Source organism: Leucoraja erinacea, chromosome 8, assembly GCF_028641065.1.
Source record: "Leucoraja erinacea ecotype New England chromosome 8, Leri_hhj_1, whole genome shotgun sequence".
NCBI lineage: Eukaryota > Metazoa > Chordata > Chondrichthyes > Rajiformes > Rajidae > Leucoraja > Leucoraja erinaceus.
The window spans coordinates 15,759,806-15,786,746 of record NC_073384.1 but is presented as its reverse complement, the minus strand read 5'-3'; the positions used below and the strand labels follow the sequence as shown (position 1 = coordinate 15,786,746).

Genomic DNA, 26,941 nt, shown 5'->3' with positions numbered 1-26,941 from the left:
ATATTATGATCTCAAACCAAGATTTTACATTTAAATTACTAAGTAGCTTTTGAGTATGACACCTGATCTTTTTGCATTTTAATTTAATTTCAGCTCACTGATAATTTTCCATAACTCAAGTAAATACATTTACTCGGTTGACAAGTCAACGTTCAAGGTAACAATCGTGCGTTGGTTCTTAATGGTTTTTTGTTGCATTTTTAATTTGAACTTTCTTCAAAAATACATTTACCCTGCTACCATACTACTCTCCATAAGTTTAGTTTATTATTGTCATGTGTATCGAGTGGAAAGCTTTGTTTTGCATGCTTTGCAAACAGATCAAATATACCATGCATAAATAGAATCAAGACAATCACAATTACAATAGATAAAGCAAAGGCAAAGGGGAAAATTCAGGATGCAGAATATAGTTCTCATCATTGAAGTACAACGGTTCCATCGACAAAGTCAACTGTCCACAATGGTGTAGATGTGGTTTTGACGGTACCCTGGCTAATGGAAGGACCAATTAGCACCCTGATAACTGATGGGAAAATATTAGGTGATGCACAAGCTTCTGTACCTTCTGCCAGATTAGAGCAGAATTAGGCCATTCAGCCCATAATTTTCCTCAGGAAGTACAGGCGGTGTTGTGCCTTCTTGGTTGTCGCATGAATGAGTTTGGTCCACAACAGATCGTTGGCAATATTAACGCCAAGGAACTTGAAGCTCTCAACCTTTTCCACTTTGGCACCATCAGATGCAGATTGCATGTACTCCACTATGCTTCCTGAAGTCCATAACTAGCTCCTTTTGTCTTGCTGACATTGAGGGAGAGGTTATGGTCCTGACACCACGTTACTAAGTTCTCTATCTCCCTATCCGACTATCACTCGTGTGATTGGTTTGCAAACACATGATGTAAAGTGCTTAGGACTTATTACTATGTTAAATGCGCTGTATAAATCCTAAGTATTTTTGCTGTTATTGATGCACTGTGGATTACTCCAATGTATCGTGAGCTGCAAAACCTAAAGTATCAGACATATGCTTAGTTTGCTATGTATTTAAGCTAAATGTATATATTTTAAAGATTCTATTGATTCTTCAACCTGGGTATCTTGTTAAAATGGTCTTAACGATGATGGTTTAGTTCACAGATGACCGAGGACCATTCTATCTACTAGTTGATGATCTAAAGCCCATAGAAATTTTGGTTACCTTCTCGGCCTTGGTACGCTGGGGGGATCTCAGTTGTGAGAAAAGCCTCAGCAAGGAAAGCAATGAAAAAGGTCAGTGTCTAGAACAATTTATTTTCAATATTGCATTAACAATATAACCATATAACAAATACAGCACGGAAACAAGCCAACTCGGCCCTTCTAGTCCTTGCCGAACACCTATTCACACCTAGTCCCATCTACCTGCACTCAGACCATAACCCTCCATTCCTTTCCCATCCATATACCTGTCCAATTTATTTTTAAATGATAAATTCGAACCTGCCTCCACCGCTTCCACTGGAAGCTCATTACACACAGCTACCACTCTCTGAGTAAAGAAGATCCCCCTCATGTTACCCCTAAACCTCTGTCCCTTAATTCTCAAATCATGTCCACTTGCTTGAATCTTCCCTACTCTCAATGGAAAAAGCTTATCCACGTCAACTCTGTCTATCCCTCTCATCATTTTAAAGACCTCTACCAAGTCCCCCCTTAACCTTCTGCGCTCCAAAGAATAAAGACCTAACTTGTTCAACCTTTCTCTGTAACTTAGTTGCTGAAACCCAGGCAGCATTCTAGTAAACCTCCTCTGTACTCTCTCTAATTTTGTTGACATCTTTCCTATAATTTGGCGACCAAAACTGTACACCTTACTCCAGATTTGGTCTCACCAATGCCCCCATCTCTTTTGGCTCTGCAGATAGCTGTCCACTCTGACTCTCTAACGGACCAATGCTATCCCCCGTTATCCTTTTGCTATTAATATAGCTGTAGAAACCCTTTGGATTTACTTTCACCTTACTTGCCACAGCAATCCCTCACCGTCTATTTTAGTATCATTACTTACTAATCCTATTTAGCACTTTTCTATCATTTTATTTCCTCCACACAGATCCCCGGCCCCCTATCACCGGCCTCCAACCTTGCCATACCATATCTCTCTTTTTCTGTTGAATCCATGTTGCTACTCCACCATTAATTTGAACCCTTAACCAACCTTCCATGTCGAACCTTACTGAAGTCCATATAGACAACATCCAATTATTACTTTCATCAATTTAGTAACCTTTTCAAAACATTCAGGGACATAAAGATTCTGCCCAAATCCTCTTATCCTTTCCAAATTTGCCCACCACTTCAAATGTCCTGCCAGGTTTCTCTTAGAATCCTTTTTAAACAATGGAACAGCATGCACAGTACGCCAATCCTCTGGCACCATTCCCGTTTCCATGAAAACAAATATTTCTGTCATGGCCCCCTATTTTCACTCCTCAATTTAAATCCTTGGAGATTTTCGCATCTCAAAAGTGTCAGTACTTCCTCTTCTTTAGCCATAGTTTTTCCATAGCTTCTCCCTTACCTCACATAAAAATCCTTCTCCTTGGGGAATACCCTTGGTTCAGCTCTGCAGATAGCTGTCCACTCTGACTCTCCATCAATTATATCCTTTTGAAACTAACCCTTTGGATTTACTTTCACCTTACTTGCCAAAGCAACCTCATATCTTCTTTATGGATTCTTTTTACATTCTTTATACTCCTCAAGCATCTCATTTCCTGCCTGCCTATAATTATTTGTAGATAGCTTTCAACCTCACAGGGACATTGTGATCAATGGACCCAAAGTGCTCCCCAACACATACCTCCCCACCTGACCTGTCTCATTTCCTAACAGGAGGTCCAGCACTGCCCCTTCTCTAGTAAGTACCTCTATGTTTTACTGCAAAAAACTATCCTGCGCACATTTTACAAACTCCAAGCCAGTCTATGTGTTCTGACCTTCTCCATAATTATAAAATTGACCCAAAGTCCCCACACACATACCTCCCCACCTGACCTGTCTCATTTCCTAACAGGAGGTCCAGCACTGCCCCTTCTCTAGTAAGTACCTCTATGTTTTACTGCAAAAAACTATCCTGCGCACATTTTACAAACTCCAAGCCAGTCTATGTGTGGAAAATTGAAGTCTCCCACAATCACTACCTTGTGCTTACTACTAATATTCAGCCATATAAATTTGGGTACAGAAAAAAATGTTTCAACTTATTGAGCTTGTTCCGTGATTTAAATATTGTTCTTTATCTCAGCTCCATCTACCCAACTTGGTTCTGTAATCTTAATACCTTTATTCAACAAAAATGAACTGATTGGAATTTTTTAATTCCAGCTTGATCTAAACTGAATCGTTTTTTGAGGAGAATGATCCACTCTTCCACTATACTTCGAAGGAATGCTTTCTAGCATTACCTAAAATTAATTTAAGATAATACCCACTTGTTATCAGATTCATCCAAAGGATAAGTACGTAGAATTATATCCATAGAATTGTTATGGTCGCTTCATGACAAATGTGTGCAGTTCTCGTCGCCCCATTACCAAAAAGATGTGGAGGCTTTGGAGAGGATGCAAAAGAGGTTTACCAGGTGCAGCCTAAATTAGTCTGTATGACCCATAAAGAAAGGTTGAACAAATTTGGTTTGTTTTCTCTGGAATATCAGAGAAATTAATAATTTTTTCTGAAGCCAAATTAATCCACATATCTAGTACATCTTTGGAGTGTGGAAGGAAATCGAAGCACATAGAAACTCCATACAGACAGCACTTAGCCAGGATCAAACTCGGGTGACTGGAGCTGTAAGGCAGCAACTCTATTGCTGTGCCACCGTGTCGATGGCCAGTGCTTAAGCAAATGTTAGTCCCCTAATCCATTGCTGCTGTCAGCGTGTGTGGAAGTGACGCCGATGGACGATAGGCCGAATCAAAGAAGTCAAAGCCAAAGAATGGAATGGAAACAAGGCCGAAACGACAATAAACCGAAAGAGTACGAAGACGAAACGTCTATTAACCACAAGGATGGGACGCTTAAATGCAAACTAACTAAAAGGGCGGGAAGCCTAAAACCCAAGGAACTGAAAAGCTGCGTCATCTAAAAGCAAACTTCCCGAATGGCCGCTCTGTCGAAACGCCACCTACCCGAAAGGCGGCGTCGCCTACAGGCCAAAGGACCGACTGCCGCTAAACAGAAAAGTCCAATAACGGACTTGACGTTGCCGGGGGGGGGGGGACTTGTCAGCGATTGGTCCAGACCCCCGCATCCGTCACATCACTGTGAAGGCATGAACATTGTCCCAAACCTCCGCTCCACCCGGACCCACAGCCGTGGGAGAGTGGGGGCTGTCCCGAGCGATGCACACCTTTGGCCGCTTTCAACTTGGTGCTTGGGTTCAGATTGCCCAGTCACCTATGGCTTGTGTGGGAAAATGAACCCCACGCTCCCGTCTCCCCCTTCTCTCTCCCCTCTCTCTCCCTCTCTCTCTCTCTCTCTCTCTCCCCACTTCTCTCTCCCCCTTCCTCTCTCTCCCTTCTCTCTCTCTCTCCCTTCTCTCTCTCTCTCTCTCTCTCTCCTCTCTCTCTCCCCTCTCTCCCCCCCTCTCTCTCTCCCTTCTCTCTCTCTCTCCCTTCTCTCTCTCCCTTCTCTCTCTCCTCTCTCTCCCCTCTTCTCTCTCCTCTCTCTCTCTCCACTCTTCTCTCTCTCCTCCTCTCTCTTCCCCTCCTCTCTCCCCTCTCTCTTCACCTCCTCTCTCTTCACCTCCTCTCTGTCCCTTCTCTCTCTCCCCTTCTCTCTCTCTCCATTCTCTCTCCTCCTCTCTCTTCCCTCTTCTCTCTATCTCCTCCTCTCTTCCTCTCCTCTCCCACCCTCTCTCTCCCTTCTCTCTCTCCTCTTCTCTCTCTCCTCCGTCTCCACCCGCGGGAGCGTCCCACAGTCACTGACCGTGATGCACTGCCATTGGACCCCAACCCCCACACCAGGGTGATTTCCCCCGCCCCTCCCTCCGACCGCGGTCAGTGACTGGGATGTTCTCGTGGGTGGAGGCGGAGGAGAGAGAGAAGGGAGAGAGAGGGGGAGAAGGGGGAGAGAGAGGAGAAGAGTGGAGAGAGAGGAGGAGAAAGAGAAGAGGGGAGAGAGAATGGGGAGAGAGCGAAGGGAGAGAGAGAGGAGGGAGAGAGGGAGAGAGAGAAGAGAGAGAGAGGGGGGAAGAGAGAGAAGATAGAGACAAATGGAGAGAGAGGAGGAGAGAGAGAAGGGAGCGAGCAGAGGGGGGAGAGAGAGAGAGAGGAGGGAGAGAGAGAGGGGAGAGAGAAGAGGGGAGAGAGAGAAGAGATAAGGGAGAGAGAGGAAGGGAGAGAGAAGAGGGAGAGAGAGAGAAGAGAGGGGGAGAGAGAGAATGAGGAGGGAGAGAGAGAGGGAGAGAGAGGGGGGGAGAGAGAGGGGGAGAGAGAATGCGGGTTTGGGAGATGTTGAAGTAACCAGTATTCTATCAGTGCAAATTCCATTTTGCCATCTTCTTCACACCTTTTTCTTCTAAAATTTAAATTTAAAAAAATGTTAGTTTGCATTTTATAACGTGTGTGGGAGGCATTTGAGAATTGGGAAACAGTGCTTACAAAAGAAAAAGCTCCGACACTCCCAATAGGTGTGACCCACCCCTGGGTACACAGAAGAGAATCATTGATCGATTGACTCAGAAGATTGCACTGTGGTTCCCTTTGTCTAATAGTTCAAAAGTTTAAGCTGTACATTCTTGTGGGCATTTTATATTAAAAGGCATTAATATATTTTTTCCTTTTATATTTTTTAACTAGATCATCAGAAGGAGGCTTCAGGCCTGATGCCAGGGGTGCTCCTGGCTGAAAGGTACTGCTGGAAGAGTTTTGTTTCAAATCCACCAATTCTGTACATGAAAACACTGGCTACAAAATCGACCATCTTAGAACTGCCCAGTGGGTATGTAGAGGCCTTGCGTCCGAATTCGGTTCACAATTACAAATTTGTTATAAATGTAAACACATGAAAAGCAAGTAAAATAGGTAAATGTACTTAATTTTCTGTCAGGAGCTGTTATTCACAGGGTGCCACAATATTGTAGAAGTATATGATTATTTCTAAGAAAACGTACAGGGATAGACGGAATTAATTATTACAACGGAGAATTAAAATTAAAAGAGCAAAACTGTGGTGAATCTGGAAAAGAAGAATTTCCAGTCATTGGCCAACATTGTAAACTTTGAAGAGGTAGCTGAAGCTGGCATTACTGAATGCTGCATGAGGTGGTCATGCAGAGTTGTACACTGCTTCTTTCCACAGCACATTTCCTGAAGGCAAACATGTGTGTAGGAAGGAACTGCAGATGGACACAAAATGCTGGAGTAACTCACTGGGACAGGCAGGATCTCTGGAAAGAAGGAATGGATGACATTTTGGGTCAAGACCCGAGGTCTGAAGAAGAGTCTCGACCCAAAACATCACCCATTCCTCTCCGGAGGTGCTGCCTGTCCTGCTGAGTTACTCCAACATTTTGTATCCATCTTCAGGCTAACATATAGTATTGGTGCCAGGAGATGGCACTATTAGTACAAGCAGCACCACTGAAAAGAATCATTAATGTAAATGTAATTGGAACCTTCCTACCAGCAGGAGAGGGGAAACATAGAATATAAAAGTGGCCTGGAAATGTGTAAATTGCCCAGTTTTTTCTTGTGTTGTTGATCTACGCCCCTTGATTTGGCAAACCTGCTTATCTAATTATTTGGAAGTGGATTGAATTTTTAACTGCAGACCCACACATGGGGAAATTGCAAGCAGAAATTGTTCCGTGCTGACATAATCACTGTGGCCCCAATGCTTTAACCACAACCTGCCGGTTTATGAAAAGATACATAAAGTGCTGGAGAAGCTCAGTAAAATCTGATTTCTGCAGACAGAGGATGGCGAATCTATGGAATTCATTGCCACAGAAGGCTGTGGTGGCCAAGTCAATAGATATTATTGAGGCAGAGATAGATTGATTCTTAATTAGTGTAGGTGTTAGGGGATATGGGGAGAAGGCAGGAGAATGGGATTAGGAGGGAGAGATAGATTATCCATGATTGAATGGTGGAGTAGACTTATAACCATATACCCATATAACCATATAACAATTACAGCACGGAAACAGGCCATCTCGACCCTTCTAGTCCGTGCCGAACACATAATCTCCCCTAGTCCCATATACCTGCGCTCAGACCATAACCCTCCATTCCCATCCCATCCATATAACTATCCAATTTATTTTTAAATGATAAAAATGAACCTGCCTCCACCACCTTCACTGGAAGCTCATTCCACACAGCTACCACTCTCTGAGTAAAGAAGTTCCCCCTCATGTTACCCCTAAACTTCAGTCCCTTAATTCTCATGTCATGTCCCCTTGTTTGAATCTTCCCTACTCTCAGTGGGAAAAGCTTTTCCACGTCAACTCTGTCTATCCCTCTCATCATTTTAAAAACCTCTATCAAGTCCCCCCTTAACCTTCTGCGCTCCAAAGAATAAAGCCCTAACTTGTTCAACCTTTCTCTGTAACTTAGTTGCTGAAACCCAGGCAACATTCTAGTAAATCTCCTCTGTACTCTCTCTATTTTGTTGACATCCTTCCTATAATTAGGCGACCAAAATTGTACACCATACTCCAGAATTGGCCTCACCAATGCCTTGTACAATTTTAACATTACATCCCAACTTCTATACTCAATGCTCTGATTTATAAAGGCCAGCACACCAAAAGCTTTCTTTACCACCCTATCTACATGAGATTCCACTTTCAGGGAACTGTGCACAGTTATTCCCAGATCCCTCTGTTCACCTACATTCTACGACTTAATAGGCCAAATGGTCTAATCCTACTCCTATCACGTATGAACATGAAAATAAGCTGTTGTTTCTTTGGCCCATCAAGCCTCTTTTGTCCAACATTATATCAGCACTTTCCAACTCTCCAGCAATCAATTCTATTCATTAAATGATATTGTTCAAAAATTCTTATGGTGGGGCAATATAGTGTATATAACTTATTAGATGTCAGAAATACTTGAAGGTTGCATCAGAGAAGTTAAAAAATCAGAATGGCTGACCATTTCCAAAGGATTTTCTTCACACTATATTTGATTCCAATAAAATCTGGCAGGTTTGTAATTTTTCGTATAGGATATGTATTTTTCTGTTAAAAAGGTAATGCACTCAAGTATTTTCAAAGAAGATGGAGTTGTTCTGTTGGGCAATTTGGGTAATAATAACCAAGGTGTGACAGGAAAGGAGAGAAACTTTAATAATAACTTGACCAAGTGGGAAACGTTGGGCCCCGTTCCCCCAACGCAATATTCCACCACTCACCCATAGCCCACACAGGAGGCCTGGTCCCCCAAACGCAACCTGGTCTCCAATGTAAGATTCCACCACTCTGCTGCCTCCCCCAGCACTGGACTTTAAAAAAATTCCAATTGCACTTCACCTGCCTCCCCCAGCACTTTAAAACCCGCCCTCCATGCTGCCAGGATTTTTAAAAAAGGATACTGGACTGAGTGTACCGAGATTGCAACAATGTAGCAATTGTGACATCATCACTGGTAGCTGACATAAACGTCTCGTCAGTTATTATTCCAAAGTTGGCTATATTAAACCTTTAAATATCAATAAGTTGTGAAATATAGCAACAAATCTGAAGGAAACTTGACAAGATCGACGACGGGAAAAAGATGAGTAAGGTTCTGCAAAAATATTAGCGCTACCATGTACTGTTTTGGGCGTAGATACAATCTCCATCAGCCACACACATATGGAAACAAAACAAGACATTTAACAGTATACTAGATCAAGTGGGACCCGTTGGGTCCCGTACCCTCAACGCACAGTTGCGAGGGGGGGGGGGGGGGCTTTGGTGCCCACACACACACACACACACACACACACACACACACACACACACACACACACACACACACACACACACACACACACACACACACACACACACACACACACACACACACACACACACACACACACACACACACACACACACACACACTAACCACCAGGGGGGAGGGGGGGCATAGAGGGAGGGGGCACAGAGAGTGTACAATCCCAGCTGCTCCATTCTCACAGCATATGACAGTCCCGCCATCCGGGGAATTAACCTAGGAGGTCTTTGTAACTCTGCTTCATGCTCGAGAGTATTCCCTGCGTACTCGAGGCCTCAGCTAGGTCGCGGCGTATTTTTCAACATGCTGAAGTAAAAAAAGGTCGCCATGGAAACAATTGATATTTTTTACATATTCTGGTGGAGAGACTTGATGGGCCTGTTTTCGGGCTGTATCTCTAAAGTAAAGTAAAGAAAAGTTAAGGGAAAGACTTAGAAGGAAATGCCATCACACTGGTATAATCATACATGGATATTTGTAAGAAATTCATCTCCTGGGTAATATGATGTTTCCAATTCAATTGCATGGAAGGCCTTCTTTGCAAGTTGGTCATTTGTTTGTAACTAATTTCGTTTTTTATTTATTAAATCTCCATGCACAAAAAGGGCTAAGAAAAAATAATCTTCATAAGAGTTTAATTAATTGCATCTGATAGATGGCACTTCCACCATGCTCTAAATATTCTTATATTCCAATTTCAAAGAAGATGGAGTTGTTCTGTTGGGCAATTTGGGTAATAATAACCAGGATGTGACAGGAAAGGAGAGAAACTTTAATAGTAACTTGACCAAGTGGGACCCGTTGTGCCCCATTCCCCCAACGCAATATTCCACCACTCATCCTTAAGGGGCTGTCCCACTGTGGCGATCTAATCCGCGAGTTTGGAAGAGTTTGCCCTCAACTCATACTCGCAGCATGGTCGACACGAGGTCAATAGACAATAGGTGCAGGAGTAGGCCATTCGGCCCTTTGAGGCAGCACTACCATTTAATGTGATCATGGCTGATAATCCCCAATCAGTACCCCGTTCCTGCCTTCTCCCCATATCCCCTGACTCAGCTATTTTTAAGAGCCCTATCTAACTCTCTGTTGAAAGCATCCAGAAAACCTGCCTCCACCGCCCTCTGAGACAGAGAATTCCACAGACTCACCACTCTCTGTGAGAAAAAGTGTTTCTTCGTCTCTGTTCTAAATGGCTTACTCTTTTTTCATAAACTGTGGACCCTGGTTCTGGGCTCCCCCAACATCGGGAACATGTTTCCTGCCTCTAGCGTGTCCAAGCCCTTAACAATCTTATATGTTTCAATGAGATATCTTATCATCCTTCTAAACTCCAGAGTGGGACAGCCCCTTAAGTGTGCATGAGATCGTTAGTCGGCACGGACTCGGTGGGCCAAAGGGCTTGTTTCTGCACTGTATTTCTAAACTGAACTAAACTAAATTTACAAATTCTCATCTTGGCTTTCTCAATTTTGTGAAGATTTCCAAATGCTCCATAACTGTAGATTGGTTTATGCATGACAACCAATCATAGTAGACTAACATCACTAACCCCTCCCTACTGTACCATTTATATTAACACCCACTTCCTGTACTGCTCAGTCTTGGAAGCGGTTATGATGATCTGACAACTAATAACCTGCTGTACCGCTATAGTTTGAATGCTGATTAAAGATGATCTTGGATTTTAGATTGTATGACTCAGTTGTTTACAATAACTAACTAATATCAAAAGATATTTATATGATAGATTATTCTTGGTGAAATAAGGCACCCTCGTGTTTATCATGTTTGACTGGTGAGCCTCTTAATGTCTCTAATGTGGCTTATTGTGCTTCCCTTCCAGGCGTCATGTGTTGCGGTTCACTGCCACTGCTCCCCTGGGATACAACATCAACATTAGTGGTAATGTGCCGTTTATCTTTGGTGATGAAGATTTAATTTTATCAAATCTTGGCAAGGTATGTAGTAAACAAGAACAACTGCAGAAACCATCAGGGAGAAACTCATGACTTACCTATTAATGAACACGGATTGGAAAATCACACAGGCCCTCCCATTTGTAGGAAGTCCACGCCCATACAATCAGCGCTTTACTGAATCTTCCATCCCACCCGGTGGTTCCACGCAAAGTCCAACTGAAAACCCAGAAGACAGATTTCAGTTTGAAAACCCCGTCCAATATCGTCCAACCCCGATCAAATATCGTCCGTCTGGTTAGGTTGGAACCAAACTGTGCACTCCATGGTGGATGGGGATGGGTAGAAGCCATTGGCAAAGGAGTGGGTGTAAATAGAAGTCATTACCTGAAAGTTCCAGTGCACCTTAAGCAGTACTCAGTTGAGTCAGCATCATCACATTCTGAGCTTAAATTAATTATCAATCCTGTAACAATGAAAAAGCATGCAGTGATTAAGTTTCTTGAAGTACGCTTAACTGAGCCTCCTATGGGGACATTTTTTTTCTTTAATTGGTGTTATAGATTTAATTTTTGAAACATCTGATGCAACTTTTCTTGCTTTGAGGAAAGGAAGGCTGGAGAAGTTGAGGAAGGGAAGGTTGGTGAAGTTGAGGAAGGGAAGAGAAGAGAAAGGAAAGGAAGATTGGGCAAGTTTGGGGAAGGGAAGGGAGGAGAAGGGTGGGCTATTTCAATGTATTCATGTAGTTTGAATGTAGTTTTGTATAAAACTGCAAAGAGATTGAAAAACAGCAAAAATCAGTATAAGAAGCAACTTTCCTGTTTACGTTTTTCAACCTGAGACAGCTGATCTGTAAGAGTGGATTTCACATCAAAAAGAATGGTCAGGAGTTTGGGGTACATTGCAGCACTGTCAACTTCTTTCCAACCTCTGATTGAATTGAAAATTTACTTGGGAAGATATCCCAAATTATATATCTCCAGGGATCTTTCCCAACAATGCAGAACAAGCCTCATCCAGCGATAGACACAAAATGCTGGAATAATTCATGTGGTCAGGCAGCATCACTGGAGAAAATGGATAGGTGACATTTTGAATTGAGACCATTCTTCAAACTGATTGTGGGGTGGTAGGAAACTGGAAGAGAGGTAAAAACTGGGGCTTCCCTTATAGGCCAATTGTTGGTTGGAGACAGTGTGAGCTCAAGGGGGATACATCGTTGCAACTGTGGAACTGGTCAATGGACTTTTAGTGGAGGAAGAGGGAGGGGAGGTAGGCTGTGGGCCGAGCATTAAAAATGTGTCTAGAAATCAGTTTTCGTGGCCCAAGTCACCAAACCACATGGAATTTTCCATAGATTTAGATGAAATATAATTGAGAAGGAAGTCATAACTCGTCATTGCCGAAGGTTGCACATTAATTAATTAAACTAATTAGAAAATGAGATCGGGAAAGTAAGCACCATCTAGTGGCCAATGCCCATATTACACATTGGGCAGCCTATTTCTGTGTTGCAGTCCATTTAAACCATATATCATTATACCTATATATATTCCAGATAGTAATATAGGTATAATAATATTATATTTAGGTATAATAATATATTATATATTATATTACCTATATATATTCCAGATAGTAATATAGGTATAATAATATAATTATAATATATATATATCCAGATAGTAATATAGGTATAATAATATAATATAATATAATATTATAATATTTTATATTACTATACCTATATATATTCCAGATATTAATATAGGTATAATAATAAAATAATACCTATATATATTCCAGATAGTGATATGGGTATAATAATATAATATATGTATAATAATATAGGTATAATATATATATATATATATATATGTGTAAATATATATATATATAGGTATAATATAATATGTTATAACTATATATATTCCAGATAATATAATATTATTATATTATTATACCTATATCACTATCTGGAATATATATAGATATAATAATATATTATATTATTCTATTCTATTCTATTCTATTCTTATATTATTATACCTATATTACTATCTGGAATATATATATAGGTATAATAATATATAATAAAGGTATTCCTCCGTTTTCCTGGAACCGGCCGCTATGGACTGCACTATGTACAGCCCCCCACCCGCGGAGAAGATCCGCGGCTCCGCGCTCGCGAATCGGCCACTTTTTAATTGAGACCGCGGCTTTACTATGTTAAATACATAGGCCCCGCGATCGGAGAGCACCTTTTCCCAGTAAGTTATCGCAGGCAGCTCCGAGATTAAATGATTAAGACTTATTACTCTATAACAGCTGGCATTAGTGCAAATGTTTAATTTACCTTGTTATTGATACGTATATTTAGGCCCTCAACTTCATGAATGAATGAATAAATGAATGAATGAGTGGGTGAGTTAGTGAGTGAGTGAATGAATGAATGATGTGTGCTAGCCTGAAACAAAGCGTGTGATTGGCCAACTGGCAGACAACTCAATGTTAAACGTGCTTTGATTGGACTAAAAATACCCGAAATGTTTCCGTTTTTTCTCGAATTTAATAAAAATGTGCAAGTCTTGTTCATGACGGGTTTCAGGGGTGATTTATATAGTTTTTTTACACAATATGTGAAAATTTCATGTAGTTCTGTGACTTGGGTCATGAAACACTGGAATAAAGCTCCTCGACCCACAGCCTAAGGGGGAGGGATGTGTTTGTAGAAGTTACCTAAAATTGGAGAATTGGAGAAGCCTTATCCAGAACAAGGCATGGCATCTAAAAGTCGTGTTAACTGCAAAGTTTGCACACAATCTGTCCCTTATGTTTGAATTTGCAAACCTAATTTCTTAACAACTGAAAAAAATAAGAAATGTGAGAGAATTTTAAGGACATTTTCAGTCCAGCGAAAATGTGCAGAAATAGAAAGAAGGGAAGATTTCCCATAGCATTGAAGGTAGTAAAATCTAATGAAAAACTGTAATTAATACAAAACAAAAATGGGATGCTATATATGATATAATGCCTGTGGAAGAATAACTTATTTTTCACGGCTTATCGCACTGTAAGATTGTTTGCCCATTGGTTTACAACGTTGTTTGCAGACAGTTCCAGAGTTAGTCCAGAGGAGCCACAGTAATAAACAGCCATGTTCATTTGAGCCACCTGGTCTGGTGAGTTTTTTTAATGCTCACATTATAGTCAGACAGAGACTAAACAAGTTGACAACGGAGAGAAATTTCAAAAAATATTCTGAAAAAGTGAACATGGGGATAAGCAGAATCATGAACAAAGTCAAATAAAAAGAGATCGGCACAAATAGCTGGAGTAACTGGAGCATCTCTGGAGAGAAGGGATGGGTGACGTTTCGCGTCGAGATCCTTCTAAAGAGATTGGTGTTATGATATGAAATTGTTGAGTTTAGTGTTCAGTTTGAAAACTGGGTTATCTGGAAGATTTACTGTTCCGAGTCTTTGATCATTCATTGAGCTTCAAAGAAATAGTGTAAGATGCTAAGAACATAGAGATCATGGTGGAAAATGTAGTAAGGTCGTCGAGGGTTATGGGGAAAAGCCATGAGAATGGTGTTGAGAGAGAAAGAAAAATCAGCTATGATTGAATGGCAGAGTAGACTTGGGCCAAATGGCCTAATTCTGCTCTCATCACTTATGACCTTATGACAAATGTGGGGGTGTCAGATGCTCAGCACCTTGCTTGCAGACTTAATATGTGTTAGGTCACTGCTACAATATGTGAAGAAGGCAAATCCAATACACTAAACTGAAAGTATTACAATTATATAGCTGCTTCACCTGGAAAGGCTGATGGTGGAAAGGGGGGAGGCAGAGCCACTATAGCACCTGCTTTCCATGCAGAGAAGAGTGCTGTGGGTGTTGGGGGAATTGAGGAATGGGCAAGCTGTCACCAAGGAACAGTTATTTAAGAAAGATGAATGAAAGGGATGGGTTTATATATGTTTCCGGCTGAGATTATGACAGAATTGGAGTCCCCAGCCGAGGAGGAGGATCTATTGAATATAATAGTTTGTGGAGGATCGGGGCAGGAGCAATCCTATCAAGGTTCGAGAAGCTAATACATACATATGACTGAAATGCTTGAGGTCTTAATCTAATGAATCGTTGTTTCTTTAGGCTTGTCTATGGAGATGGTTTCCCAGTAGTAATGGATCCTTCCATTTTCTAATAGTGCGTTCTTCATCCTAACATATTGATAAATATCCCAAGAATTCTCCAATCTTCTTTCTTAATTCCCTTCGAATGAACTTAAAATTAAGTCCTCCAAATGTTGGCTAGTAACCTGTGAAAATCATTTTTTGTGAGTGTTACCCAAAACCATTAAACTTTAAGCAAATGTTGACAAATTTACCCAGAGTCCTCTATGTTCTAATCAATGGACACCCATTTTCTCAGTCACTTGGTGCAACTAAACCTTGCATTCTTGGTATTATCTTAATGAATCCATTCTCATAAACAGGTTTCCTCCTAAAGTAATATTGTCAACGGGCAATGGCAGGAGATTAGTATGTTGTGACGCTCAATCAAAGATGCCATTAATAAGGGCCCCAACCCGAAATGTCACCGATCCGTTTTTGCCAGTGATGCTGCCTGACCCACTGAGTTACTCCAGCCCTTTGTGTCTGTAAACCAGCATCTGCAGTTCCTTTCTACACACCACTAATAACCTGTTTTTTGGGGGCCATTTAGTCTGCTTTGCTGAATCCAAGTGCAGCTTTATAGATCTCTCTTTTTTTGGTACAGAAACCCAGTTTTGTTTAACTCCAATAGAGACAGTAGACAATAGGTGCAGGATTAGGCCATTTAGTGCAGGAGTAGGCCAAGGTATGCAAAGAGTCACCACTTAAAAGGTGTCAACAAAGTTACAAAGTATCCCACACCAGTCCTCCTCCTTTGTTCTACCCCCCCCCCCCCCCCCCCCCCCCCCCCCCCCCCCCCCCCCCACCGCAGTCAGAGCAGAATGCGAGTGAATTTAAAACTTTACTTTGAAGTCTTTACTGTAGTCATGAAGGATTTTTATTAGTTTGTCAATGGATTATGTAATAATAATAATAGCATATAAATGAAATGTGTGTATAATCAACACATCGTACATGATTTTCTGTCTATTCAAATTGAGACTCTGTAGCTTGAACTTGTATCCACAAATTATTGGGGTACATTAAACCCCACACGTAAGATGCTAGTACTTGATCCTGGCAGTTGATCCTTGATGATACATCTGTCCTGATGTTAAATCTAAACTAATTCTAAAAATTCTTGGATCCATTAAAATTTGTCTCAGTGAAGGTACATTGGGAGTACAAGGGTCTGTATTTTGGTCACTTACACACTAGCCTAAACCAACGAGGTGTGAGATATTGCAACAGAAACATAATTCTCTTTATTTTTGTGAATCAACAGGAGAGCCTTCAATTTTCCCAGCAGGCGGCCACTATAGTGAAAGCCGTACAAACATTGATGCGTAGTTTTATTCATGATGAAGCACTTAAGAAGCCTTTAATGGAACTGCAGTTTTCTCACTTTCCTATCCAATTTAAAAATAAAAGAATGGCTGAGAAGCAAATTCAGGTATATTGATTAATGAAGGTATTAGTAAGAGCATAAACAGTTTGTTCTAAGTAAAAACAGCATTTCTCTGACTCCATTATGCTCATTAGTTGATCTCTTTTGCCTGCTTTGTGAACTATTTTCTTCCCTTTTTGGATATTTCTGAGCTTAGTTTTACAGATCATTTAATTGGGTTGTGGTAAGTTAATGTCACTGGAAATCTATGCACATATCTTTTGGCTCCCTTTGCTGATTTAATTTTAATCCAGACAAGAGGTGTAATAACTGGTATGCTTGCATTATGCACATCAAATGCATTATACACATCAAACTATTGTAATTCCATAAACCCTTTGAAATTTTAATTTTACTATTATGTTTTTGTTTGGTCATGTGTTAAAACCATGCCCTCACTGAGCAGTACAATTTGTTTCTCCTTTTAAAGTATCAAATTGCCGTTTTTAAACAATCAAAATTATGCCCTTTTAACTTTGCAATGAAAACTGCTTGATATACTCTAGTTTGTTAATAGGCATTGGATTGGCGGTGTTATTTCATTAAATAATTTCAGCCACGACTGCCTTCATTCAAGATCTCAATCTATATGAATCGGTTCCATAAAGATTTGTGTCCAGAATTGTGCTCACTGTTTGTTTGTCACCTTCTTCCAGAATTACATGCTTCCAACACCGCAGTATTACCCACTCCACACCATGATCACCACCACTACTGCTGAAGTGTTTTCTGGTGCATTGATTTAACTCCAGCCCATGTATAAACTACAACTTTTCCAGCACCTTGAAAATTCTTCAGTTTGGTTCTTCACCAAACCACTCACAGAAACCCAGTTCATTTATTAACTTCAATCTCCTCCAGTTTTCAATACAACAAATTCAGAACCCTTCATTCCACTTCCCAATCATTCCATAACCTCCTACAGTGTGCCAATTGAACCTCCACCACCTCCAGATCCCAGCATTTAGTCTGTGATGGTTTTGCCATGCAAATTCCTCACAGCTTAGCTTAGTCTGAAATTTCATGTAAATAGATCCATCCCAATAAAATTCCACAACCCTTTCCACCTCGCAAATTGTATTAATCCCCCAAAATGATTAATTTTAGTTATGTGGGACAAGACAAACACTTGGATTCTCTCCACATGCACTCAGCATTTTTTTTAATTGCCTTGAATGTCTCAGTTAATAATCCCAAATCTCTATTCAAGGGAATACATGGTATTCTCTCCGTAATTTAGCCCCTCAATATTACCAAAATGTTTTATCATTATGGTGAATATGTTGGCCCGTGTTATCTTTTCATGATGTGTAATGCCCTGATTTGAACACAGTACACCAAATTCACTATAACAAGACAACATGGTGTAGGAAGGAACTGTGTTGATTCTGGATCTAAATCTCTCTCCCTAGACTGATATAGTCAAACACTGTCAAACTCTGGTGTCCAAACCTTCCTTTTATTTGTACAAACTGCAGGGACGGTTACAGATCCACTAACGCAAGTCTACAAGCCTCGAGCAAACAGAACAGAAGTCAAGAGCAACCGACATGCCCAAGCGAATTACCCACCCTCTTATACCCCTGTACAGAAGTGGCAACAATATTAGCGCACAAATATAGGGGAGGACAACCCCTACAGGCCCAATCACCAATCCCGGCGGGCAAATACATAGACTGACAGTTCTCATAACCAGTCAATAAATAGTATTGACAAACATCTTACTATACAGCAACAAAGTCGAAACATCTCTAACACTTCAGGAAACATTCCATTAAGGGCATCCAAATCGCAGGTATTTTTGAGCAAACACAGAAACAAAGTAGAAATATATAGTATAACCATAAAACTCTCTTAACCAATCCCAGGTCCAGGAATAGCGTCAGTGCCTTGAAACACCTGCAGAACCCCAGACGCTGTGGCAGCTAGCAGGTCACAAGAGCTCAAGAGTTTGCAACCAATCGCTCAAGAGTTTGCAACCTCTGCAAACCCCCAGACTCAGTGTCTGTCTCGTGGTTCTCCAGCAGCACTTTGCAAAGCATTATCACTTATCTGTAAAGCCAAGTTTTCACAGAAACTTGCCATTATCCAAAGCACCCAAATCCCTGCATATCCACAACTGCAGGTGCTGGTTTAAACTGAAGATAGACTCAAAATGCTGGAGTAACTCAGCGGAATAGACAGCATCTCTGGATAGAAGGTATGGGTGACATTTCGGGTCAAGACCCTTCTTCAGACTGAACAAGGGTTTCGACCCGAAACGTCACTCATTCCTCTATCCAGAAATGCTGTCTGTCCCGCTGAGTTACTCCTGCACTTTGTGTCTATCTTCACTGTAACCAGAGTTATGATATACAGCACGTCATGTTTTATTTCTGAAAAAGAGCTTATAAAAAGTAAACTTTTTAATTCCTGTTCATTCCACAGAATGTTAAGATACTACAGTAATGGTAATTGACATTACACAATAAGGTTACCTATTTTGGTGCCTGTGCTCATTGTCAACTTGTTGTTTATCCACCAGGCCTTCAATAATGCCCTTTACGCCACCCTGCCGCACATATTAAATGGTCCTGTCAGCCCAAAGATTAATTTTGCATTCAGAGTACTCCTCCTTGATGTTTCCCCAAAGGAGGTGCTGGGAAAGAGCAAGCTTTATCCAGGTGAGTGAACCAGTAGAGGTTGACATGTGACCCCAGCTGAAGCAGGGATTATGGCTTTCAAGTCCTTATTGATGTGCCCGGATGAAAATCTACATGTCTGAGGTTGCTAGATCCAATTCAAACCTTGACGTTTTGTCATTTTATTCAGAAGGAGATGCTCACGATTGAATTGCAGTTTGTTCATTCTAGCTGTTTAGCTATTATGTACTGCTATTCCTATTACAATAATGCAGCTATTGTTTTAACACTGAAATGCTCGCCATAATCTAAAGCAGTGATCCCATAAAAACTAAGTTTCTCATAAAACCATGAATCAATAGACAATAGACAATAGGTGCAGTAGGCCATTTGGCCCTTCGAGTCAGCACCGCCATTCAATGTGATCATGGCTGATCATCCCCAATCAGTACCCTGTTCCTGCCTTCACCCCATATCCCCTGACTCCGCTATTTTAAGAGCCCTATCTAGCTCTCTCTTTAAAGCATCCAGAGAACCTGCCTCCACCTGAGGCAGCGAATTCCACAGACTCACCACACTCGTCTCCATTCATTTTTTTTACATTTTTTTTAATTTTATTTTTATTAGAAGTACAGTAAATTACAATAATACACATCAGATATATCTTATTACATTTGTTGTACCACTTCGTTTTCCGAGCTTTAAAAAAGATAGAAATAAAAGAAGTATGGAAAGTGAGCAAGAATCGTGAAGGTGCAGGAAAGTGTTGGGAAAAGAAAGCCCCTTAGGGAAGAAGTTAGAGAAGGAAGTAAAGAAAGGTAATAAGACCCTAGAAAGAAAAGAAAAAAAAGAAAAACAATCGCTCTATTGTAACACAAAACACGCAAAAAAGGATATACCAACCGTTTTTTTAAAAAATTTATTTTATACCCCCCGTTACCAGATCCTGGTACCATTTATATTTTAAATTACTATTGCACCTTGATTCCTCCCATTTTCTTTTGTTTATCATCTTGCATTTTCTCTGATTTTAATACCCTTGTTTATTACGGTGCATCCATACCTCAGGACTCTGGATATTTGGGGGGCATTTATATTACTAACTTCCTTGGTAGATCCCTTTTGCGATTTTTCTGGAAAAAAAAACACATAGTAGTGACATATTGTGATTAAAAAAAAATTGAACAAGTAAAATTACAGTGTCTGAAGTATTTGACACTGTAGTGCGTGTCCCCCGCGTCTGTGGGGTTCGACATCTATTCGACTTCCGAAGTTGATGTTGTACAATTAGCTCCGCTCCTTTAATACTCTAAACCTGGGAGGGCGGTACCATTTCAAAATCAATTATATTTCACCCAATTACACTATATATATATATATATATATATATATATATATATTTCATTCAGACTTATCAGATCTGTGTTCACCTACTGTGAAATTTAATTATCTAACACTTACATCTACTAATTATTTATAATTAGTTATACTTTTGATAATAGTAATCTGTTAGCTGTAAGGGTTAACCTGAAACAGGCTCCTGGAATTATGCCAGGTGCCTGAGTCTTCCCCTTCCCCACACAAACTACATAACACTTAAACATTCGGTATTATACCCATATAACAATTACAGCACGGAAAACAGGCCATCTCGGCCCTACAAGTCCGTGCCGAACAACTTTTTTCCCTTAGTCCTACCTTCCATTCCCTTCTCATCCATATGCCTATCCAATTTATTTTTAAATTATACCAACGACCTTGCCTCCACCACTTCCAATGGAAGCTCATTCCACACCGCTACCACTCTCTGAGTAAAGAAGTTCCCCCTCATGTTACCCCTAAACTTCTGTCCCTTAATTCTCAAGTCATGTCCTCTTGTTCGAATCTTCCCTATTCTCAAAGGGAAAAACTGATTCACATCAACTCTGTCTATCCCTCTCATTAGTTTAAAGACCTCTATCAAGTCCCCCCTTAACCTTCTGCGCTCCAGAGAATAAAGACCTAACTTATTCAACCTTTCTCTGTAACTTAGTTGTTGAAACCCAGGCAACATTCTAGAAAATCTCCTCTGTACTCTCTCTATTTTGTTGACATTCTTCCTATAATTGGGCAACCAAAATTGTACATCATACTCCAGATTTGGTCTCACCAATGCCTGGTACAATTTTAACATTACATCCTAGCTTCTATACTCAATGCTCTGATTTATAAATGCTAGCATACCAAAAGCTTTCTTTACCACCCTATCTATATGAGATTCCACCTTCAAGGAACTATGCACGGTTATTCCCAGATCCCTCTGTTCAACTGTATTCTTCAATTCCCTACCATTTACTATGTACGTCCTATTTTGATTTGTCCTGCCAAGGTGTAGCACCTCACATTTATCAGCATTAAACTCCATCTGCCATCTTTCAGCCCTTCTTCTAAATGTCCTAAATCACTCTGTAGACTTTGGAAATCCTCTTCATTATCTACAACACTCCCTATCTTGGTATCATCTGCATACTTACTAATCCAATTTACCACACCTTCATCCAGATCATTGATGTACATGACAAACAACAAAGGACCCAACACCGATCCCTGAGGCACCCCACTAGTCACCTGCCTCCAACCTGACAAACAACCATCCACCATTACCCTCTGGCTTCTCCCATTCAGCCACTGTTGAATCCATCTTGCTACTCCTGCATTTATACCCAACAGTTGTACCTTCTTAACCAACCTTCCATGAGGAACCTTGTCAAAGGCCTTACTAAAGTCCATATAGACAACATCCACTGCTTTACCCTCGTCAATTTCCCTAGTAACCTCTTCAAAAAATTCAAGATGATTAGTCAAACATGACCTTCCAGGCACAAATCCATGCTGACTGTTCCTAATCAGACCCTGTTTATCCAGATGCTTATATGTATTATCTCTAAGTATCTTTTCCATTAATTTACCCACCACTGACGTCAAAGTGGCAGGTCTATAATTGCTAGGTTTGCTCTTAGAGCCCTTTTTAAGCAATGGAACAACATGCGCAGTACGCCAATCCTCCAGCACTATTCCCGTTTCCAATTACATTTGAAATGTTTCTGTCACAGCCCCTGCTATTTCTACACTAACTTCCCTCAATATCCTAGGGAATATCTTGTCAGGACCTGGAGACTTATCCATTTTCATATTTTTCAAAAGTGTCCGTACTTCCTTTTCTTTGAATGTTATAGTTTCCATAGCTACTCTACTTGTTTCCCTTCCCTCACATAATTCAATATCCTTCTCCTTGGTGAATACCGATGAAAGGAAATTGTTCAATATCTCCCCCTCACATAATTCAATATCCTTCTCCTTGGTGAATACCGATGAAAGGAAATTGTTCAATATCTCCCGCATGCAGATAGCTGTCCCCTCTGACTCTCTAATGGACCAATTTTATCCCTCGTTAACCTTTTGCTATTAATAAAGCTGTCGACACCCTTTGGATTTACTTTCACCTTACTTGCCAAAGCAACCTCATATCTTTTAGCTTTTCTAATTTCTTTCTTAAGATTCTTTTTACATTCTTTATATTCCTCAAGCACCTCATTTACTCCATGCTGCCTATAATAATTGTAGATCAACGATACTAGAGCGGATGCTGGTATATTTGCTGCAGATCAGGCATGATATTCTTCCGATTTAAATCGAACTTCCGATTTTATTGTTTTCCTATTTGTCAATTTTTTGTGCCCTATTATTTGGCAGCAAATCAACCGCTGTATCTAAGGGGGTTGCATTCAATCACCGACCAGCTTCCTTTAAAATTCCCATCCAATCAACAAATCGGTCTCCTCCTGTCCAATCAGCCGCTGTCTCCAAGGGGATTGTGTCCTATCACATAATGCGCTGGTCACTCGGCAGCTAATCAGACACAGTCTCCAAGGGGCGTTGTGACCAATTACCGACCTGCTTCCCTCACTGAAGCAACTTTAAAACTTCCAAAATATGCAAACACCCTTTACAGCTTCATTTGTAAACAGAAGCCAAATATAAATCAAACTTCCTTTCAGGAACCATGTGCTGGATGGTACGTACCTTTAAATACACAGGCATTGAATATTGCCTTCATTACTCAGGATATTAGGTTGTCAAATTTTGGGAAGGCCGCATTTGGAGTATTGTTCAATTTTGATCACCCTGCCACAAGAAAGCAGCAATTCAACTGGAAAGGATGCAGAGAAGATTTACAAGGGTGTTGGCAGGACTTTAGTGTCCGAGCTCTGGGTAGAGGTTGTGTAGTCTAGGACTTTATTCCTCGGATGCAAGAGGCTGAGGGGTGCTATTACAGTGCATAAAATCTTGAGGGGAATAATCTTGAGGGGGTAGGGGACCTAGAAAGCTTCCATATAAAGTAAGAAGGGAAATATTTTTTAGGAATTTGAGGCAACTTTTTCATACAGAAGGTGGTGGGTTAATGGAACAAGCTGCCAGAGGAAGTAGGTGAGGCATGTACAATAAAAACATTTAAAAGACATTCGGACAGGTACATGGATACGGAAGGTTAAGAAGGATATCGGCCAAACATAGGTAAATGGGACTAGTTTTGATTCTTGGTCAGTATGGTTGAGTTAGGCCAAACGGCCTAATTCTACAGTATGTCTCTATGTCATGATATGGATGAAAAAAAGGTGACAAGGATCCCTATAGCGATACCAGATATATAAATCTGGGATGAAACTAGCAATGATCCCATACAGTTGGGTGTTAGTATGGTTGAGTTAGGCCAAACGGCCTAATTCTACAGTATGTCTCTATGTCATGATATGGATGAAAAAAAGGTGACAAGGATCCCTATAGCGATACCAGATATATAAATCTGGGATGAAACTAGCAATGATCCCATACAGTTGGGTGTTAAGTTGTTAGATGGGGACTATGTTCAATCTCAGTGACAAGGCCAAGGATGGTTTTAATTTTCTGCCATATTTCATCAATTACATCAATCACTTTATATACTTTATATAGCAATGTTACAAAATTTTGAGATTTAAAAAATCAAGTTTGCAACTTATCCCATTAGATAAAGCATAAAAAGAAGTTTAATTTGACACCTAATTCACTTTCATATCTTCAGTATTAAAAATGTTATGGCCATTTACATACTCGGAAATTAGCATCTTGTTCCCTATTGCTTTTCCATTGACTAAACACATCAGCTGTGATCGAGAACAGTCAAAAGCCCAGAACTTTCTTAAAAATTAAGAGAACTGAAATAAATGTTATTATAGATGTTATTATAGATTGAAGCATTCTGAAACAAATATGCAACAATCTTACTTGGATGACCTGAAATTAAAGCATATAATTAGTTACCTAATTGTAGCTAATTACACAATTCAATTACTAGATCTAAACATCTATCCATTTCTTAAGAAAAGGTTAACATTTTTAAATAGCCTAAGTGTCCAAATAACATTCACACAAGAATTCACAATATAACATGATTTTTAAATCTCATAATTTATAGGCCAAATGGAAGGAATTTAATGTTTAATTCCCATAAATTAATGGCCATTTAAATCATCTTGCAAGTGGGTTTTTGTGGAATGAGATCGATTGAAACGTTGCGGTTGCAGTGAATTTGAACTCCATATCGGCAGGAAAAACTATGCCAGTTCGTATGGGGCCACAATCACATTTTCTCCAAGCAAAGTTTGATTAAAGTCATCCTAAGAAGCAAGTTTATAATATATGTAAAATATACGACATTAGCCGAATCCACTAATTACGTTTTGTCCCCTAACGTGAGATAAGGCTGTCGGCGTTATCCGCTTTTTTTTTATTTAAATACAGTCCAAGAACTTTAGCAAGAAGATTGAGTAGAATACATTAATAAATTATAACGTGAAGATCCGTCCCGTTGTCGGCGGTTGACGGCATTAGAAGTCGCCTTTTTATTTTACTACAGCGATTAAATTGTTTAACTTCTGAGAACGGAAGTCGGAACGATTTTTTTGCATCAGCTAGCAACCCGAGAAAATATATCTCGGACAGGCAGGGGAAATCGGCATTTTCATCCCGCTCCCCCCCCCCCCCCCATTGATGTAAAACATCTTATAACAAATCAAGCCAATTCTATATAGACACAAAATGCTGGAGTATCTCAGCAGGTCAGGCTAATCATGGACAGGTGATATTTCTGGTCTGGACCTTCAATCTCTGAATATATGTGAAGCTACATACACCAAGATCTATAATGCTAACATCAGGAGGATGCCAACAAGTTGATATAAGCTTTGTGTAAGGAGGAACTGTAGATGCTGGTTTACACTGAGGATAGACACAAAATCTGGAGTAACTTAGCGGACAGGCAGCATCTCTAGATAGAAGGAATGGATGACGTTTCAGGTCGAGACCCTTCTTCAGATTGAACTTTTGGGGAGAAGGTAAAACTAGTCCTTGCGGGGCTGGGGAACGATAAGGTTGGAGGCTGTGGAGGGCAGACAGCTGGAAGTGATAAAAATCAGAAGTGGTTTGTGAGATTATGGCCTGGTGGTCAACTGTGGGGTCATGGTCCAAGGATAAATAGGAGGTGTCCAAGAGCCTAGCCTCAGCCCATCAGACTATCACAGCAGCTCTATTATTGGTGGGTTTGATTATCATGTCGGGGTGAAAAAGAGCTGAAAAAAAAATGGGAAAAATGGGACAATTGAGAAAACTGCTCTCTCTCTCTCTCTCTCTCTCTCTCTCTGTCTGTCTCTCTCTCTCTCTCTCTCTCTTTTTAAAATATTCCCCATTCTCTCTGCTGCCCCTGCTGGAGGGAGGGGAGGGACTATAATACCAGGAAGTGGTGTGCCTCAATCACAGCTCTGAATGACACTGAACAAATGTCTACAGCACTGTGAGTAGCCTTAATTAGGTTTGAAACTTAAAATATGGTTAGTTTGAGTTAAAAAAAGCACTGCCTGCAAATGGTTGTTTGTGTTTGGGTTGAAGTAAAATGGTGTAAGGATTAGTGTGTTGGTGGGGAGTTGTTGAGGTCACCTGGTTAAAAGGGGGAAGGGGAAGACCCAGTGGAATCATTACTGAGGTTCCCTGGAGGAGGTAGGGAGCAGTTGGACCTCGGAGTACTGTTGGAGTCTGTAGCGGTGAGGCTGTGGGCCTGGTGCTGAACCTGGAATTCTGGTGAGGCCGACGGCTCCGGTCCGATGATGGGCAATGGAAAGGCAGAGGTAGGTGGAGTCGCTGGTGGAGACCCGTGGAGGGCAGGACCAAAGGTACGGGTCAGTGGACAAAGTGTCGGTGGCCGCATAAGTCCGGAGAGACGGTGAAGGTCGGCAGCAGCGGCGTTTATGGCCTTGGATAGGTGGTGAGTCAGTGGCAGCAACGGTGGTCGCAGGGAGACAGTGATAGTCGGCGGCAGCGGCGGTGGCCCGGGGAGTCTGAAGAAGGGTCTCAACCCGAAACCTATTCCAAAGATGCTGCCTCTCCAGAGATCACAGTGGAATCAACAGTCCTTACTGTGATGGAAGGCGATAAAGTTCAGTCAATCTTCCTTCTTTGTTCACTCGTGGTTGGGGCCTTGAATCCTCTGCAGTCGCCGCAATGAACGGCCCGATGTACAGCCCTTTCGTCGGGATGATCGAACTCTGACGTCGGGACTGATCAGAACACACTCCTCAGCTTGGAGTTCCTGAATCGGTCGCTTTTACCGGAGACCATGGCTTCACTTCTTCTGGCGATCCCCAGCAAGGGATCCCAGGCTCCGTGATGGTAAATCCACGCCGCGCCCGCGGCTAGAAGCTCCAAAGACCGCTGCAGTCAGCA

The 26,941-nt window shown here is 41.0% G+C and overlaps 1 protein-coding gene across 6 annotated transcripts in view; it reads left to right on the top strand.

Annotated features, from left to right (window-relative positions):
* Window positions 1-26,941, top strand: part of adgb (androglobin) — a 205,511-nt gene that overhangs the window by 118,382 nt on the left and 60,188 nt on the right. For all 6 annotated transcript variants that reach the window (XM_055639044.1, XM_055639046.1, XM_055639043.1 and 3 more), the window contains 6 exons: window positions 94-157; window positions 1,136-1,274; window positions 5,849-5,990; window positions 10,845-10,959; window positions 16,365-16,532; window positions 19,051-19,189. In XM_055639044.1, coding sequence (XP_055495019.1) covers window positions 94-157; window positions 1,136-1,274; window positions 5,849-5,990; window positions 10,845-10,959; window positions 16,365-16,532; window positions 19,051-19,189 — 767 coding nt within the window. The remainder of the gene's footprint in view (window positions 1-93; window positions 158-1,135; window positions 1,275-5,848; window positions 5,991-10,844; window positions 10,960-16,364; window positions 16,533-19,050; window positions 19,190-26,941) is intronic.